General features: G+C 44.0%; 1 protein-coding gene across 2 annotated transcripts in view; it reads left to right on the forward strand.

Annotated features, from left to right (window-relative positions):
* RUFY2 (RUN and FYVE domain containing 2) overlaps window positions 1–6,586 on the forward strand; it is a 28,491-nt gene extending 21,905 nt beyond the window's left edge. For both annotated transcript variants that reach the window (XM_018567093.1, XM_018567094.1), the window contains exon 14: window positions 6,393–6,586. In XM_018567093.1, coding sequence (XP_018422595.1) covers window positions 6,393–6,501 — 109 coding nt within the window. In that variant the 3' untranslated portion in view covers window positions 6,502–6,586. The remainder of the gene's footprint in view (window positions 1–6,392) is intronic.
* Window positions 6,587–17,813: the final 11,227 nt, after the last annotated feature.

The raw sequence follows: 17,813 nt of genomic DNA on the forward strand, positions 1-17,813 counted from the left end.
GGATTTAAAAGGAAGAGCAGCAAAGAGAAGGGAAACAACCATGGATTACAGTAAGGCGCACATTACAGTATTGTTTTATGTTAAAAAATCTGAGGGTTTAATGTCACTTTAAGTTTTACTGATGTATACCAATAACCACAGGAACGCCAATAAATAGACACAAACTTTAATTTTACAATTGTAATAAACATCTCTCTGATTAATACATTCTGTGTAAGGATAAGACAAAGTTCATACATGAATAGTACAGATCAAATCTATTAGGGATGCACCGATACCAGTTTTCCGTTATCGAGTACAAGTACAGATTTTTTTTGTCGGTACCCGCCGATACCGAATACCGATACCAGAAGTCCCATTAAGGGGGTGGCATTTAAAGACTCGCCACCTGGCTTCCTGGTTGGCAAATAAGCCATCTCCATGCTCCCTCCTCACCAGGTGACGAGGAGGCATGAAGCCAGCTTTCTGGCCAATCAGGAAGCTGAGGGGTGGGTAATGACGCGCCGTCCGGTTGGCCAGCTTCCCGACAAATCAGAAAGCTAGGCAGCGAGTCATTACATGCTGCCCGGCTTTCTGATTGGCTAATCAGGAAGCCAGGCAGCATGTAATGATTCGCTGCCTGCCTTCTTAAAACCGTAAGTCCAGGTATAGGGCTAGGCATCAGAGCATTTGGATGAATACAAGTACTCGCCCAAATACTCAGTATCGGCACCAATACCGATACTAGTATTGGTATCAGTACATCCCTAGAATCTATGATGAGTCTAGATAAAGCATTATCACAGGCTTCTAAAAGGGTTGACAATCCTGTACAATGTAAGATATACAATACTGGTGTAGTGCTCACAACCAGGGCCAGAGCTAGGGCAAGGCGACTGCGCCTCGGGCGCAGGTGCGGGGGATGGCGCAGCCAGGGCTCAGAGTGACAGGCAGAAGGTGGGCGGCACAGCTTGCAACTTCTCCTATGGATCCCCACTGCTCTTCCCCGCCTGTATGGGCAGAGGCAGCGGGGATCCGAGGAGTGAAGCGCTGAAGCCAGCGGGGGCGGAGGAGGGAACTGTCACTTTAGAATGGCCAAGCGGTTAAGGAAAAATAAAGCCGCTCGGCCAGTATATGTCAGCCGGCGGCTCACTCGCTCTTCACCGCTCAGTCATCCTTAAGTGACAGCTCCCTCCGCCCCCTCCGCCGGCTTCAATGCTTCACTTCTCCTCTTTGCTGCCTTTGACCATACAGGCGGGAGAGAGAAGCGGGGATCCGAGAGGAAGCTGCAGGCTGTGCCACCCCTCTGTGCGTGGCTGAGAGGCAGAGCTCAGACCTTCTGGAGGTGAGGGGCATGACGTCACATGACGCCACAGATGAGCAGCGCTGTGTGACGTCACACACCTGTTGGGGGGGGGCACATTTTTTCGTTTTTAGTTGCCTCGGTGCAAAAAGAGCTAGCTACGGCTCTGCTCACAAACTAAGGAGCCACTGGTTGAATTCGGCCCTCCTAGTCTATCTAGGGTACACAGTTCCAGAGCTGTCCCAAAACACTCACCGATCCACCAGTGGCGACCCATTAACTGACTTCCACGGTGCTGATCTTTTACTTGCAGAGAATGTATTCAATAACTTTGGGCAAGAGGGTTTGGGCACACGACACCCATGATTTTACGGACTCCAGAAAGAGAACAGATGAACTTACAGCCGTCGCAGACAAAAAAACCCTCTAAGCCGACCGTCAGTCTGCAAATTCAGCTCCTGACTGTAAGATACCCGGATGCTGCAGGCACCAATTCAATGGTGAAGAGTCAATATGCTTCACGCCATGACCAAGCTTCTACCCAGCACCTCAGACTCCATATTCTGGCTAAAGTTCCTCCATGGTACAAAGCACAGCGTTACAAGCTAGCCTGCAAGACAAACAAATTACACTGTCTAACAATATGCATTAAAGAAAGAGTTTTTAGTTGTACAACTTTTGTAAAATATGTGGAAGCCGCACTGCCGTCAAGGCCCCTCTGTGTAGTGTGGTTCTAACTTCCATATTTGAGAGCCTCCATATTGGAGCATATGTAGTAATGGATACATTGAAAACAGGCATGTCTGGAGGTGCCCCACTTCTCCTTAAAGGCATAGGGACACACCGGAGGCCCAGCACATCCAAATGTCAACTAAAGCCCCCAGTGCGTCCCCACACCAAATCAAGCAAAGCAAAACAAAATTGGCAACTGCACAAAGTAATTTTGCCATGAAGATCCTCCATGGCATGCTAATCCCCAAGTTTTATGCACTAGGCATCAAGCACATGGTCATCATCCTCCAGGCAGTAGGCCTAGGAGGATCGGATCATCCAGAGTATTTCCCCCCTAGGCAAATGCTCCAGGGGTAGACTGACTTACCAAGGTCATTGACAATTGACCTCCCAGGGATTTGAGTTCAACCACCACCAGGGCATTAAAACAGGGGAAAGCTTCCTATGGGGACACTTACCGTGACAACTGTCTAAGAGGAGATTACCTCACGTTGGAAAGATATCATCTCACTTCCTGTTGAGTCTACAAAACAGGAGGGGAGATCTCCCTAATGATGGATAAAAAACTGAGAACAGTTTTAACCCTCCCCAAACCGTTTTGGCTTTAGATACAGTTTTACTGAAGCCTCATCCCTTTCCTACCAGTGGACAGCTTGAGGTTCATACAATTGTGTTTTGAAAATGCATGCATGTTTTCTCAAGCGTTCCACATTCCCCTAAAGTACGTTTCTAGTGCACTTTTAACGACCATGCATTTTCACGCTCAGGTAAGCAGATCTGAGCTGCCGCCTGTTGGTCCCCACTGCACTTATGAACGGCTGTCTGCAGCGGTTTGGGTTTTGCTTTACATAGGATGTAGTTATGGATAAAATTCCTGTTGTCAGATAGTACGGGAGAAGGCAGCGGTGCATCAACTGACTATAAGGTGTCAGTGTGTGCTTTGTCAGACCGTAAAGGATTAGGCAGTGCTGGATTAAATAGGGTTTGTCTCATCAAGCGGTAAAAGAGGAAGTTATGCTCGATTTAGTTATTTATTTTTGAATATTTTTGACATGACATCTTGCAAAATTTACATGTCCTTTTCTTTTTTTATCCCCCCCCCCCCCCCCCTATTTTAGTTTAAATGCTCCTTCAGTCTTCTAACCATTCTCTCCCCCAAAAGTGCTACACCTTCCCTGTTTAGATGCGGATCCCGGCACAATTGTCGGGATCCGCTTCAGCTGCGGCGTCTCAGTAGACCGCGAGCCTAGGGTGGCGGGAGGACGCTAGTTTGTGTCCTCCCGTTACCCTAAGGAGAACTATGGGGAAAAGCCTTAACCCCATAGTTCTCCTTTAAGAAGCAGATGAGGAAGACGTTTTAGGGGAGGAACGGCATAAATCAAAGTGTGGGATTCCATGGATCCACCAGGGCATCCACTGCTATTGTTAGAGGATCCCTGTACTTGGAGGCAAACCTGTCCAGTTTGTTTTCAAACCTGGAGGCCAGAAGATCCACATCCACTATCCCCCACATGTAACACAGATCCTAGAACACCTATGGGTATAGGGACCACTTCCTTGGGTCCACAAACTGATGGCTGAGGAAGTCTGCTTCTGAATGTTTACACCTGAAAAGTACACTGCTGACAAGTTTTGAATGTGAAGTTCTGCCCAAAACCAGATGGGATCTATCTCTCTTGCTGTGGCAGAACTCCTGCTTCCTTTCTGATGCTTGATGTAGGCCACCGCTGTGGCATTTTCTGACAGATCAGAAGACCTTCCCCCCAATAGGATGGTCCAAAACTGTAGAAACAGTCAAAAGTCACCCAGGTTGGCAGGAGGTGACGAACGTCACTGTGGGTAGGCAGCAAGAATTAATTGGAGACCAAAGTTCCATGTAGCTATTTTCAAGTAGAAGCAGCAGCGAAGAAGTGCTTCCTTGACGCTGTATGGCGGGAGAGAACAAGGAGTGTGCATGCGCAATGCTCCACCCAGCGATTGACCTCAGTGCTCTGTTCCTTAGCATTAACCCCTTCTGCAGTAGAGACTTTTAAAAGCACCCAGTGGTTCAAAAGATGAAGCTTCCATTGCTTAGCCTGATTGGCCTACTTAGAATATGTATGAGACAGGGCAAGGGAATATCAACGGGCCCAAAATAACCGCGAAGGTTTAAGACTTCCAGTGTCCCTCAACAAATGAGAAAGAAATTTAAATTACTCATGCACCATTTAGGTATATTAAAATTAATTTCGTCTGGCATCCATGATACCACACAAATGGTAGCCATAGACAGGACATTTTTTTGTGCTATCCAACAAAAATGTATCCGATTATATAACAAGATGCAAATAATTAAAAAAAAAAATAATGTGCTCAAAAATGTGAAATATTATATGATCGTGTGCTGGTGATTTTGCAGATTTTACACAGTTCTGGTGAACTTTTACATTGATACCATAACATTTGTTTTCTTATTGCTTGTTGACTAGTAGCCTGAAAGAGATTGCAGCAGCTCTTGCACTAAGGTCTCGTTCACACCTAGGCGTATTGCATATGCGCGTCTGTCGCGCGTTTTTTTTAACCGGTAAAAAAGTCGCGCGACCGTCGCGCGTTTCCAAAGGCTACTTGGCTGTATCCCAATGGAAACCCGCAACAAAACGGCCCAAAGTAGTACATGTACCTTTTCAGGCGTGGGCCGTTTTGTAGCGCGTTAGGGACGGGCGGAAATACGCCAAGGTGGGAACGAGACCCATTGAATACAATGGGATTTATATTTTTGAGCGTTTTGTAGAGCGTTCGTCGAGCGTAGAACGCGCTACAAAACGTTCAGGTGTGAACGAGGGCTCAAGCCAGTCGCCATACCAATGTGCAGCAGAGTTGGGCACTTCTATTACCTCTAATGCAGACAGAAATGTTTGCAATCATAGGTCTGGTTTGCTAAATGTTTCCATTTCAAACATCCAATTCAAGCTTCTTTTTTTTTTTAATCTCCCTGCATGATTAGATGTTTGAGTTCATTTTACACAGGCCTACGGGCCCAGGAAGCCATTTTATACTGGCACTAGATATGTATTTTCCCCCAAACACTGGTATGTGAAACATACAGTGCAATAAACATTAGATTCAGGGCTCAATCCTCCACAGGTAGGTAGAACAGTGTAGTGCATGTGCCACCATTTTTCACTGGGTCTAATGAAGGACATGTTTCCTTGCTGGCTTGCAAGTTGACAGGTTCTCAATTGGGGCCTATAGAGAAAAGGCCTAGCATGTATAGTACTGTGTAACTCACTGGTAGAATGGAGGATACAAGAGGGTGCGTGCTGATCTGAGGTCTGTATTGTGGGTGGATACAGACAACATAATGAGAGAGGAGTTGGCTACACACGGTGTGTAGTTATTCTTTAACCCATTCACGACCTATGACTGGATAATCCCGTCATGAAGTCGGAAGGGGTTACACAGACTCCCAGCAAATCTGTTCCGTTGTGTCGAGCCGGCGACCGGCTTTACAGTAGAAGCGATTCTGGCGGCTCAGCTGTCGCCAGATCACTTCTACGATCCGGTAATGTTGTAAGCTCCCCTATGTGATAGCAATTAAAGTAAAAAAAAAAAAAAGCACAGTTTGAAAAATAAGATTAAATAAATGTAATGTTAAAAAAAAAAGTTTTTTAAGTCCCCCGCCACTGCGAGCAAGCGCGTCGTCATGTAAATTTGTGTCGGGTGCGCCTACGTACGAAAGCGACGATTGCGCTACACATGTTGGGTATCGCCGCGCACGCTGGAGTGAGAGCAATAATTCCAGGGACAATATTTACACATAGCTCTAAATTGATGACTTGTAGCAGCTTTTAAAGCGTCGTGTATGGACTTTTTGGGGTACTGAATTCTGTTGCATTTTCACGGGCGCACACAATTTTTAACCTGGGCATGTTGGGTATCTATTTACTCGTTGTAACCTTATCTCTTATATTTTTACAAAAAAATGGTTTTATATTGTGTTTTAAGGGCACTAAATTTAACTTAAGTGCATTTTTCACAAATTTTTTGGGTGGTTTGATAATAAGTTGCGCTAAAATCACACAACATAAAAATTTGCAACTGCCAGCATTTTATTCTATAGGGTCTTGGCTTTAAAATATATAATGTTTGGGGGTTTGAAGTAATTTTCAGGCCTAAAATGTGAATTATAACATGTAAACAAAAAAAGGCCTTTCTCCTTAAGGGGTTAAGAACTGTTTACTAATATGATGCACTCTTTTAAGTGGTTACATTGTTTAATAGCACAAACGCTACAGCCTTAGCCTTCCTAATAAAATGATTTTTGTTTTCTCTCCTTTTCTGTTTCCACATCTCTTCCTTTTTTATTTCCTCATTTTTAAAACCATTTGATAACAAACAGCGATAAAGATGTTTTAAACCAATCTAGAAACATTGAAATATCGTATGTGAAAGATGCAAGTGTTGAATCTGCCCCTCAATATAAACTTATTAAAGATATATCATTCTAGCACTGTATGACCAAGTATGCATTACGCAGTCATTTTATTAAACTATATACTATATATTGTAAAATATATGTACTGCAATATCTGACTTAGCTATATGTTTGTTTTTTAAAAAAAAAACATCCTAATACAGACACTCTAGAGAACAGTGATATATATATATATTCTTATTTTGTGTACTAAGTGCTCCAAGTTCTCATTGGATAGTAAAAATTAATTCCTAATATTTCAACTTGGTCATTAGCTTTATATTTTTAACTTTGCCCACTTATGTCTATTTTTTATTCTTTTACGTCTTACCTATTGACACACAACCAATTTGCACTCCAGCAAAGAACATGTGGATGGATGTCAAGCTCTATAGTGTGGTGCTGTAAGTTGAACATTTTTTTTCTAATCGATTGCCTTAAAGAAGGATGCATGGCACAAGTTGTGATATGTTTTTTTTTTTAATAAGGTGGGAGACCATCATTAGGAAAATTAAGTGTATCTGTATAAGGTCTGAGATACATTATTAAAGAAAAAGCTAGTAAGCTTCTATTTTGGTAGAGGATCAGTGACTGTACCACATAGGCCTCACCAGACATTGGTCTTCCCATAACCCTTTCTTGCTTCAAAACCACTCAACCTGCTCCAGAGTCCATGTTTGCTTTTAAAAGTTTTCTAGATGCAGAAAGTGTCATACCATTGCTGCAAGGTTGAAGGCAAGTATAAGGAGTGTCAAGTGTTTCCATCACAGTCTAGGGTTGTCCTGTAAATTTCTGCAGGGCATATTATCTATTACCTCTTTTGTTTACCAATAGAATTACTCTATCTGGTTTAAAAATTAAACGCAGTGCTGTTAGTTTGCATTTTGATCCAGGTTCCATGTTTTAAGTCTCACCCGTTACTATACTCATCCAGCGATAGCGCCTCAGTTGCTAAGGAGGGTGTCCAAATTGAGCAAAAGAACAAAAGTTGTCTTTCGTAACAAATGATAGCTAGGTTTCGATGGCACATAGAAGTGGCTTGTGTAGCTAACAAAGTAATTCCAAGTATATATTTTATTATAGTGCTGGCCGGTAGCCATTTCAAACCAAAGTTGTGCTGAACAGATTCATTTTGGAAGTGAAGTTTTGGACCTAGCCCTGTTATTTTTTTTTTTATCTTGCCTTAACCTCCCTGGCGGTATTCCCGAGTGTGGCTCGGGGTTAATTTTCAGCACCAATAGCGGTAACCCCGAGCCACACTCAGGATTACACAAAAGTGTCACTTACCTTGTCCCTACGAGCCCGCGGTGTCCTATGCTGTGTGCGCCTGGGCGATGCCGGCATCCGACTTTTCGTTGTCACAGGTGGGGGGCGGGGCCAGAGGGAAATTCAAAAGTGAAAACATGCAATATACACAGAATACACTGTAATCTGCTATGATTACATTACTGTATCAAACCATTTTACTTCAGTTTTGTCCCTAGAGCTTTGTTCAGTGCCCTGCCTGTACTTTTACTGTTCTTTCTGCCTGGAAACTTGAGAACGTCTTTGGCAAAAAGCGTCCCTTTAGGTCAAAAGCGGTTTTAGACCAGCTAGAAAACGGCGATAGTGATTTAGAATCACTTGCAGAATTGAGCAATAGCGATTCGTGGGGAAATTTGTCATCAGACACTGAAAGTGACGACAGCGACGATTCTGCAACCGAGCTCAGTGATGTGCGAACTTGGTGCTCTCTTGACTGTGGTACGGATCAGGCAGCGCCCCCAGAATTCCCATTTACTGGACCATTTTTTAAATTAGCACTGCTTTGTTGGAGGTAGGCAAAGTTAGCTTCCTGCACAGGATGGGAGTCACAGTTGTCCATAACTACAGTCCTGGCAGATTGCCATTAAAAACTTTAGACACTTTACTATGTCCTGGTAAAGTCCATTATGTTCCACTGCAGCTGAACCTAGCAAGCAGTCCCTGCCACCCAAAAACAATATTTTCAATGTTTTTAAAAAGCTGTTCATAAATAAAAGATTTCTTTCCACTTGTTTGTTTGTTTGTTTGTTTTTCTACCTTCTAAACCTTCCCAATTATGGACAGTCACAGATTATAGTCTTATGTGTAATTTTCTAGAATGTTTACAAATGCTTCAATAAATAAAATTTATAATCTGTTTTATATAAGACCATGTTTGATATTATTTATTGAAATATGAGATAACACAAGAGCCTTGAAACCAAATTGGCATCCTGTAAGCCCATACACAAGAGTATATTAACTTGTATGATCATAACATCTTAGAAAGAGGGTACAGAGAGTCAGGTATTATTCCACATTCAAAGTTGGGTTTTCTGGCTGTACAAAAAAAAAACCTGCATGCCAACATAATTGTGCAGAGCATCTCAGCCTACCCAAGTAGTACTTCAAAGGGCCTCAGAAAATGTTCTCAAAACTTGACTGATGAGTTACAAAAGGATTTTAATAAAAACCAGTAAGCAGTATTTACTGAACAGTAATCAAACTGAAGAAAAAAAGAAAATAATTAGTAAGTTCCTTAGACAGAATGTGGCCTATAAAAAGAACTCAGTCAAGGGCAAACTGTATAATCCTCAGAAAGGTGACAACAAGGATGGGTCATCCCACATTACAATAACACAATACGCAGTGACTGAAAATAAAGAAATGACACTTTACAGTTATGTGAACTGTACTGAACTGAGTCCATTTTATGAAAATGTATGACTTTTACAACATGTATGAAATATTCATCCAAACAGTGCTGGTATCCTTGAAGTGTTACCCCAAAATTACAATGATTAGATACATGGCTATATCACATAAATAACTCCTTTGGCTATATATTCAACCATTTGATTCCCGAGGTGATCCTTTATGGTTTCCATATTTCATGTTAATATGTCCTGTCGTCCTTGTGTGCTGTTTTGTCTATGTATATATGTAGTTAGTACTTTTTCTTTATTTCACCCATATTTTTTCAATATGATATTGTATCTAAGTTTCTTACTGCTTTATCCGTATTCCTGATACCCATTTTCCCGTATAGATCTTGATTTAAATGCTGTATGGGATTATATTATTTCCCCACTCTGAGGTTATGGTGCTGTGCCTGTGTAATGCTAATAAGCTGCACGCTTGCTCTTTCCACACTCTGCCGATATTCCGGCTGGCGCATGCGCACTAGAATCGTGGAGAATTGTATCTCCCCATCACCCTGGTTACAAATGACGTCTATCATATGCGTCTAACCAGGACAGAAGGCGATGCTGTGTATATCACAGAAGGACACCGGATCGCAACTCTGCCTCACACTTTTTACATCCTTAGCAGATCGCCAAGATGACTTACATTACACCGCCACAGCCATCATTCTTAACCTCAGACTGAAGGCAACAAACTGTGAGTAACATGAATAGTATATATGTGTTTTTTAAACATGTTTATGTATTTTAAAAATGGTGTCTTTCCCGCCATTCTGACATCACTGGGGGGGGTGTTTATTGATAATTGGTTCACATCATGGGGTATATATGTGGTGTGTGGACACTATCACATTGTCACATCTTTTGCCCTGAGGAAGGGACCCTGCGTGGCCCCGAAACGTCGGCTGTTTGACTAGTGTGACGCGTATGTCCAATAAAAAGGACTTATCTATTTGAAATCAATCTGAGTGCTGGTAACCTATTCTTTCTACTTTATAACATAGGGAAACTTTTTTTAAAATATATTTATGGTACTTTTTTCATTATATAGTAAAAAAAAATAACCCCCCGTGGGGTCACAAAAGAAACCTCTATCTGTCCCCAAAATTTTTTAACATATATTGCAAGGCTATAGTCAGGTCATGCTGACTGGTGAAATTTTTGACTGACTGGTGAGACACCGCCAAATTTTTCAAGCCCTGTATATATATATATAATCCAAACCGTGCTACTTCTCACAGCAGACAGCAGGAAAACAGTGCAAAGCCTATAGGAGATATAGAGCGGAATTAGTCTCCAGCTTCTTTGTTCTTAAAGGTGCCCATACACCTCCCGATTATCGTACGATAATCGGAGGTGTATGGCTTGAAAACCCGCCGAGAATCGTACGATTTTCGGCGGGTTAGTGGCGTTCTCGTGAGACAAATGCTGCAAGCGCACACTGCCTGCTCAGCATTGGAATCATCGGAAGCCCTCCCCTCAGCGGGAAGGGCTTGCGATGATCGCAAGTACGATCCAAGATGTGCAGATCGTACAAGCTTTTAATTACCTTACAACCATCGCAGGATGAAAGTCATGCGATGGTTGTAAGGTGTGTGGGCACCTTTACAGTCTGTGTTAGCTTCTCCTTAATGCCACGTGTCTCACAGCTGTGTGAAATGAGGGCAGGAGGAGAGCTGAGGTGGAGCATGCATCCTCACTAGAGTTCTAGGAACACACAACTGGCCTGCAAAATGTTGCCGTACTCATGGAGTGCGATTACGCAGTAAAAAACAAGTGCATCATTTTTTTTATAAATGGAGGAAAGTTTAAAAAAAAAATTTAAAAAATACAAACAATAGTCCACAGAATTATTAAAAGGGGGGAAGGTCCCAGCCCCCTGCACTGAGAAAAACATGGTTAGAGTACTCACAACCTCCACGGCTCTGGTTCCAACATAAAAGGAATCACCGGACAATATTGTCCTGAAATACCTCACCAGTTAGGAACATAGGACTATTGCAGGAAGGAACCACAGTGCAGTGACTTGGAAGGCCTACGCTCTTTAAACAAAGAGATGACCACAGGAACTCTAGATCACTGCAGGACAAATCATCAGTACTTAGACTACAAATTACCTGCTTCCTGACAGCCAGAGAAACGTCCAGGATTTCAGATTATCCGCCATGAATTATCTTGCACCTCTTAATGGTAGAATCTCACCGAAGAAACAAAACAAAATAGAAAAGCAGAAGAGATCCATTCTGAGGACACTAAGCAAAACTGACAGGTGGGAGGGGTTATTGGCTTAAAGTGACAGGCTTTCGTTTTTTGCCTAGTGTTTATTGCTCCTGAAGGCAGCAGCATAACCCTACGTTTTAGGATTCTTCAGAGCTGTGTCCCTCTATGTATGGCATAGAAAAACACTTACTTGAGAAGCAGTAGAGGAATGCCAAGTAAGTAGATTTAAATGTTTTTTTTAAGGAAAGTACACTAGGTCTTTTGGATCATAAGCTTGATGCTGTTCTGCCTCAGCCACGAGAAACTGGTTAATCCTTCCAGGAACCTTCAGCAATGATCTGAGTCAGTCTCTCTACAAAAAGCAGTGGCTACGAGATAGACTCTTACAGCCCAAACTACATTCAGGTCTTTCACTAAACGTGAGCCGGAGAAAGGGATGGAAGTACAATGTTCTGGTTGAGGTGAAAGGTTGAGACTACCTCAGGTAGAAGGGAAGTTCGGGGCCTCAACACCACCTTGTCCTTATGCAGGACCAGAAGGGGTTCTTAACAGGATAAGGCTATCAGCTTAGACATTTGACTTGCAGAGGTGATAGAAAATTGGAGTTAAGTACCTGGTAACTCTGTTTCTAGGAACCTTCCAGGACAGCATTAGAGAGATAGGCTCCTCCCACCGGAACAGGAAACACATCACCCACACTTAAAATAAAAAGGAGCACAAGCCTAGCACGCTTCAGTTAAAACATAAGAACCGAAGGATATCATATTGCACTTGTTCATAGAATTATAGATACATATACACATATATACACCCATAATAATATATCACCTTACATTGCATAACAACGCATAGTAAATAACTCCACCATATCGGGCGGGAATCCCTGCTGTCCTGGAAGGTTCCTAGAAACAGAGTTACCAGGTACGTAACTCCAATTTTCTCTAGTCACCTTCCAGGACAGCATTAGAGAGGATAAGCGAGCACCATACTCACAATCAGGGGGGGGACCACAGTGTACAGGGCTTTCACCCGAAAGCTTGATCTTGGTTGACCGTTACATCAACTCTACAGTACTTGACAACGACAAGAGCCTGGACCGGTTAGCCCTGCTCTGGTGTAGCCCCTGCACGCTTAGCCCAAAAAGAGGCCAAGCGAATGCCCGCGCCTAGTAAGGCTGCTTCTCCCATAACTGATGTACTGGTACAAATGGTGGGAACTGCCATACCGTGCGTTCCCTGACATATTGCCATATTGCCATAGGAAAAACCGGGACTGGTTTTAATACAATTTGTCCCTGTGCTATAGGGATCCAAAATCGGCAAAGTGTACATTTCCCTAAACCATGGCTACTAGCAAAGCTGTTTTGAATGCAGTAATTTTAAAGAACATGCTACAATGAGTTCAACGGAGTTTCTAGGAAAGCCTGTAGGACTCCGTAATCATATCCACACGGCAGTGACTAACATGTGGCTATAACCATGCACCAAGTATAGCTTGGATGATAATACCAAGGCTGAGCTTCATAACCACATCATAACTGGTAAAGACTTCCCAAAGTAGAACACCGTTATCCTGTAGAAAGTAGTTACATAACTATACAAAGTATGAACTCAGATGATAATACTGAGCCTCACACCTACACAGCGACCAAGAACGCCTTATGGAACCTGTCATCAGTTACCGTGTAGACGGTTGGTTTAGATATACGAAAGAACTCAGATGTCTCCCATACTGAGATCCTCAACACATCCCAACCATGATGCCTTACTGAATCGAGTCAAGGTCCTGAAGTGTAACAGTACAACTGTGGGTAGAAGGAACACCGATGACATCCATAACCACCTCTTGAGCCACAAAAATTGGTTGCTTTGTAGGCAGTCTAAATGTGCTCACACCCATGGTATGCACAGAAACTGAAATTCATAACTACCTTATGAATCAAAGAATGCTTACCTTAAGCAGTCAAAAAAGGTTATACCAGGTACAGTATATGAGCACCAAAAATGAATGCATGCGCATATACTGATACTCACGGCTGCCCTAAGTACCAAAGATATTTCCACAAAAATGGAAAGTTGGTTGCTTTGGAGGCAGACTGATGTGCTCATACACACACATGGAATGCGCATACACTGAAGTTCAAATTCATAATTACCTTATGAGATAAAAAAATAAAAATAAACGAAAAAACTTAATTAAGCAGTAAAGTGGTTATTCAGGACACAGTATGTAAGCACTAATAACAAAGGTATGCAGAAATACTGAGATTCCCAACTGCCCTATGAACCAAAGATGTTGCCACAAAAAAAAAAAATTTGGCTGCTTTGGAGGCAGTCTAGTATATTCATACACGTAGTATGCGCAGATACCAAAATTCATAACTTATCTTATGAAAAAAGAAAAATGCTTCCACTGAAGCAGAGGATGGTATACGGGGTCCAGAAAGACCTAAAGGCAAAACTTAAGGCGTACATCCTACCGAGCTTCAGAACTGCCCCACGGACAGATGATGCTCCTGCTAACGCCATAATGGAGAAAGTATAAAAACACCCCACAACCAGATATCAATCGGGACTGAGATTTTATAAGTAATGAAAAGAAGTCAAATTGGGTGTTTTTAGAGGGCATATAGCATTATATTGCAATACCAATATACCCAACTCCCTCCTGGGCCAACAATGTTTGCACTGAGGCTGCAACTTGATTCTAAATAGAGGCCGTATAGTAATACCGAAAACGAGGTATACCCCGATACTGAGATACATAACCACCCCATGAACCAATGAAGCTCTCTCTAAAGCTGAAACTCGGTTATATTGGGCCTGCATAGGAATATACATCACTCCTCAAATTCAAAGATCGCCTCCTGAACTAATGCTTATACTAAGCAGTAACAGGTTGTTGCTGAGATTGCATAGAAATATCAAAAGATCAAGAGACTGGTTCCCAATCATTTCTACAACCTGGATTACAGTGCAAAATGACTGAAGAGTCGACGTCATCTCTTCCCTCCTACAGTCTATCAGGCTTTAAACCATGCCTGACGACTCATCCACCACTGGCCATCACTGCCATGTGTGCTGACTGATGAGAGCATTCTTCTTTCAGAGGCCTTGGTTTCCCAAACATCAAACCAGCGCCTTTGTTGAACACCCAGGTAAGTACTCATACCACCTCATACATAGAGGAAGATAGAAGACAAAGTTCCTTCAGAGGGTTTGTTTCTGCAAAACACACAAAAACGTAGCCCAATGAACACCAGAACTTGAAAAGGTGTCAACCAGTCACTCATGTCTCCAAACACTGAGAGACAAAGAATAGGCATGGGGGGCCCAACCCCTGTCCACCTTAGAGCTGCTAGCACCAGGATCCACCTTTAGAGGAAGAATCCGACACGGTAGCAGCCCTCTCAGATACACTACTCGGCCGTGAGGCCGCTTGGAGGGGAACGTGCGGCCCAGAACATGAAGGAACTGCCACCGCATGGCTACCAGTCATATCTGTATCACCGTGCAGAATGACTGAAAGGTTGACATCCTTTCTTCTCGCATATATTCTTTTTAAACATGCTGGAAGATTCAGCCTTGACCAGTTTTCCAATGCAATGTTTTTTTTTTTGGATGTGGAGGAAAACTTTACACAGCATTGTGCACATTTCTTATAGCCAGATCGATTTGCTGCAGTTGTTTTCTGCAAAACAAAAACGACAAAGCTATGTTAAAAAACAGCAATCTTCCAACGTGTGTCAACCCCATTTCCCATGCCCCCAAACACTGAGAAAAAACCGGTAAAAGGAATGGGGAACTCCGCCTCTCTTACCTTAGAGCTGCCGGCACCAGGATCCCCCAGATCAAATGATGCCATCATGGTATTTGAGTCTCCAGCTGGGCCCCCCTGGCCCCTCCGACTCCAGGCCTTGCAACCCACTGCTTCCACTATGTTGGCCATCTGTAGCGTTACCAAGCGTTAACTGCGGATTGGAGACGCCAGGTCACATGACCCTCGCACCCGGAAGTGACGTCAAGACGCCCGCGCCGCGCGTCACTTCCGCCCTGACATCTCGTGTTCTCCTTCCCCCTGTCTCCACTAGGGCCGCCGCACAGCACCTCTTCAGCGGCCGACCGACGCCCAGAGACCAGGACCAGGGGATGCCGCTGTCCACCACAGAACTGACGAGCTTGCACCCGGCAACAGGATCAGGTAGGAGCGCCACACTCAGCCAAAACCACTCTATAGTGCACTTGAAGCAGGGGTTTAAGGACTAGGGGAACTCCTCTGAGTCCACTACATCAACAGGCTGGTTGTCCTGCATACTCTTATGCCGGGAAACCATAGGCAATTGCTCCTTGGACAGTTGGGGCTGTCCCGGAAGCCCCCCTCCATAGGTACCCCAGGTCCACTGACCCTCTGCTGTACCATTTTGGGGGGAAGCCCCTGCTCACTAGCACGTAGGCCTAGGAAAAAAATAACAAACGTTACGATGTCCTGCTCGGCCGGAGGAAACACAAAATAACTGAAGCGTGCTAGGCTTGTGCTCCTTTTTATTTTAAGTGTGGGTGATCTGTTTCCTGTGTGGGTGGGAGGAGCCTATCTCTCTAATACTGTCCTGGAAGGTGACTAGAGAAACAAGAAATGCCACCCTATGGGTAGGGGTGTAAAAGGGACCACCCTTGATAGTTCCAAGATGTGATTTTCAAAGCACAAATTCAGATCCCATGGAGTCACCATACACAAAGGCCTTGATCAAAGAATGAGAAGCCAATGGTCCCTGGAACAAGATCACAGCAGCAGAGACCTGACCCTTAATAATGCCAAGGGCCAAATGCTGTCCCAGACCCATCTGTGAAAAGGTAAGAATGAATGTCGCAGAGAATTTCCTGGGATGAAAGCCTTTTTCACGAAGTGGAGTATGCATTCCATGTAGTGTTAGATGAAGTAGCCTTTCTAGCATCATGGTATTATCCGATTCAGAGATGCTTCTGTCCCTCAGAACCTGGGCTTCAACAGCCACACCATTCAAGCCAGCAACCATGAATCAGGATGGTAAATCGGTCCTCGAGACTGAAGATCCAGAAGAGCCCATGGATTGTCTAACTGGATTCTTATCAGGTCTGAGCATCACATTTACCACGGTTAATCCAGAGCTATGAGATCGACCAGAATGCCCTCAATCTCAGTCCTGTGAAGCAGGAACAGGGTATGTCAGGGAGCACCAATACCACTGAGCCACCAGAAACATTCATCTTGATCCTGCAAAGCAGACAAGGAAGGAGTTTCAGGAAGGAAAGGCGTAGGGTGCACTGATCCCACAGAGCAACCAGCGCTTTTTCTAAAGGTTTACACCATTCATTCATCCTGTTCTAATACACGTTTTTCTACTTTGAGCAAGACTAGCCTTTTGTGTTTATCCGCTATACATGTATGTACTCAACTCCTATATGGCTCTGGGAACAGCCACTCTGCAAAAGTGGTGGATATTGGCAGTTTTGGACCTTTCCTATCCCATCTCAGGCTCTCTCTACAGCAACCTCATACCACATCACTGTGGTAGGCAACACTCCTAAAAGGTGCCCATACACTAGGGATGCACCATACCGGGATTTTGGTACCGAGTACGAGTAACGATCATTTTTTTTCCAGTTTTCGCCGATACCAATTACCGAGTACCAGAAGTCCCATTCAGGAAGCCAGGTGGCGTGTAATGACTCACCACCTGGCTTGCTGATTAGCCAGGAAGCGTGCAAAGACTCGCCACCGGGCTTCCCGATTAACAAGAACACCGTCCCATACGAATCCCCATAATAATAATCATATGATCAGTGCGGATCTCTGTCCCCTCTCACCTCGGCATGTCCAGCCTGTCAGCCCCGGGGCCTCTCCAGCCAGGAGCGGCCTTCCTCCGGTACCCAGCCAGAGCCGTCTTGATGGCCAATCATTAATAAGCCAGGCGCCATGTAATGACACGGCTCCATGCCACGGACAATCAGAAAACAGGGAGCCGCGTCTTTGCATGCCGCCTGGCTTCCATGATTGGCTAGCTTCCTGACCAATCGGGAAGCACGTCATTACACACTGCCCGGCTTCCTGACTGGCCAGGAAGTCGGCTCCATGCTCTCTCATCACAAGTGACGAGAGAGCATGGAGCCGCTTCCCGGCCAATCAGGAAACCGGGCAGCGTGTAATGACGCGTTGCTCGGCTTCCTGGTACAGGAAGTATCCGGATAGGCATCGAAGCATTGGGCGAGTAAGAGTACTCGCCCAAATATTCGTTATCGGCACCGATATTGATACTAGTATCGGTATATCCGTACCATACACCCTACGAATATCGGCCGATTTTCGTATGCGATCGTGTTTTCCTCCGATATTCGTAAGGTTGATGGGCAGTGTACAACCACAAATACTGTACAATCGATAA

The sequence above is a fragment of the Nanorana parkeri genome, unplaced genomic scaffold (genome assembly GCF_000935625.1).
Source record: "Nanorana parkeri isolate BGI_ZX_2015 unplaced genomic scaffold, ASM93562v1 scaffold1005, whole genome shotgun sequence".
Lineage (NCBI taxonomy): Eukaryota > Metazoa > Chordata > Amphibia > Anura > Dicroglossidae > Nanorana > Nanorana parkeri.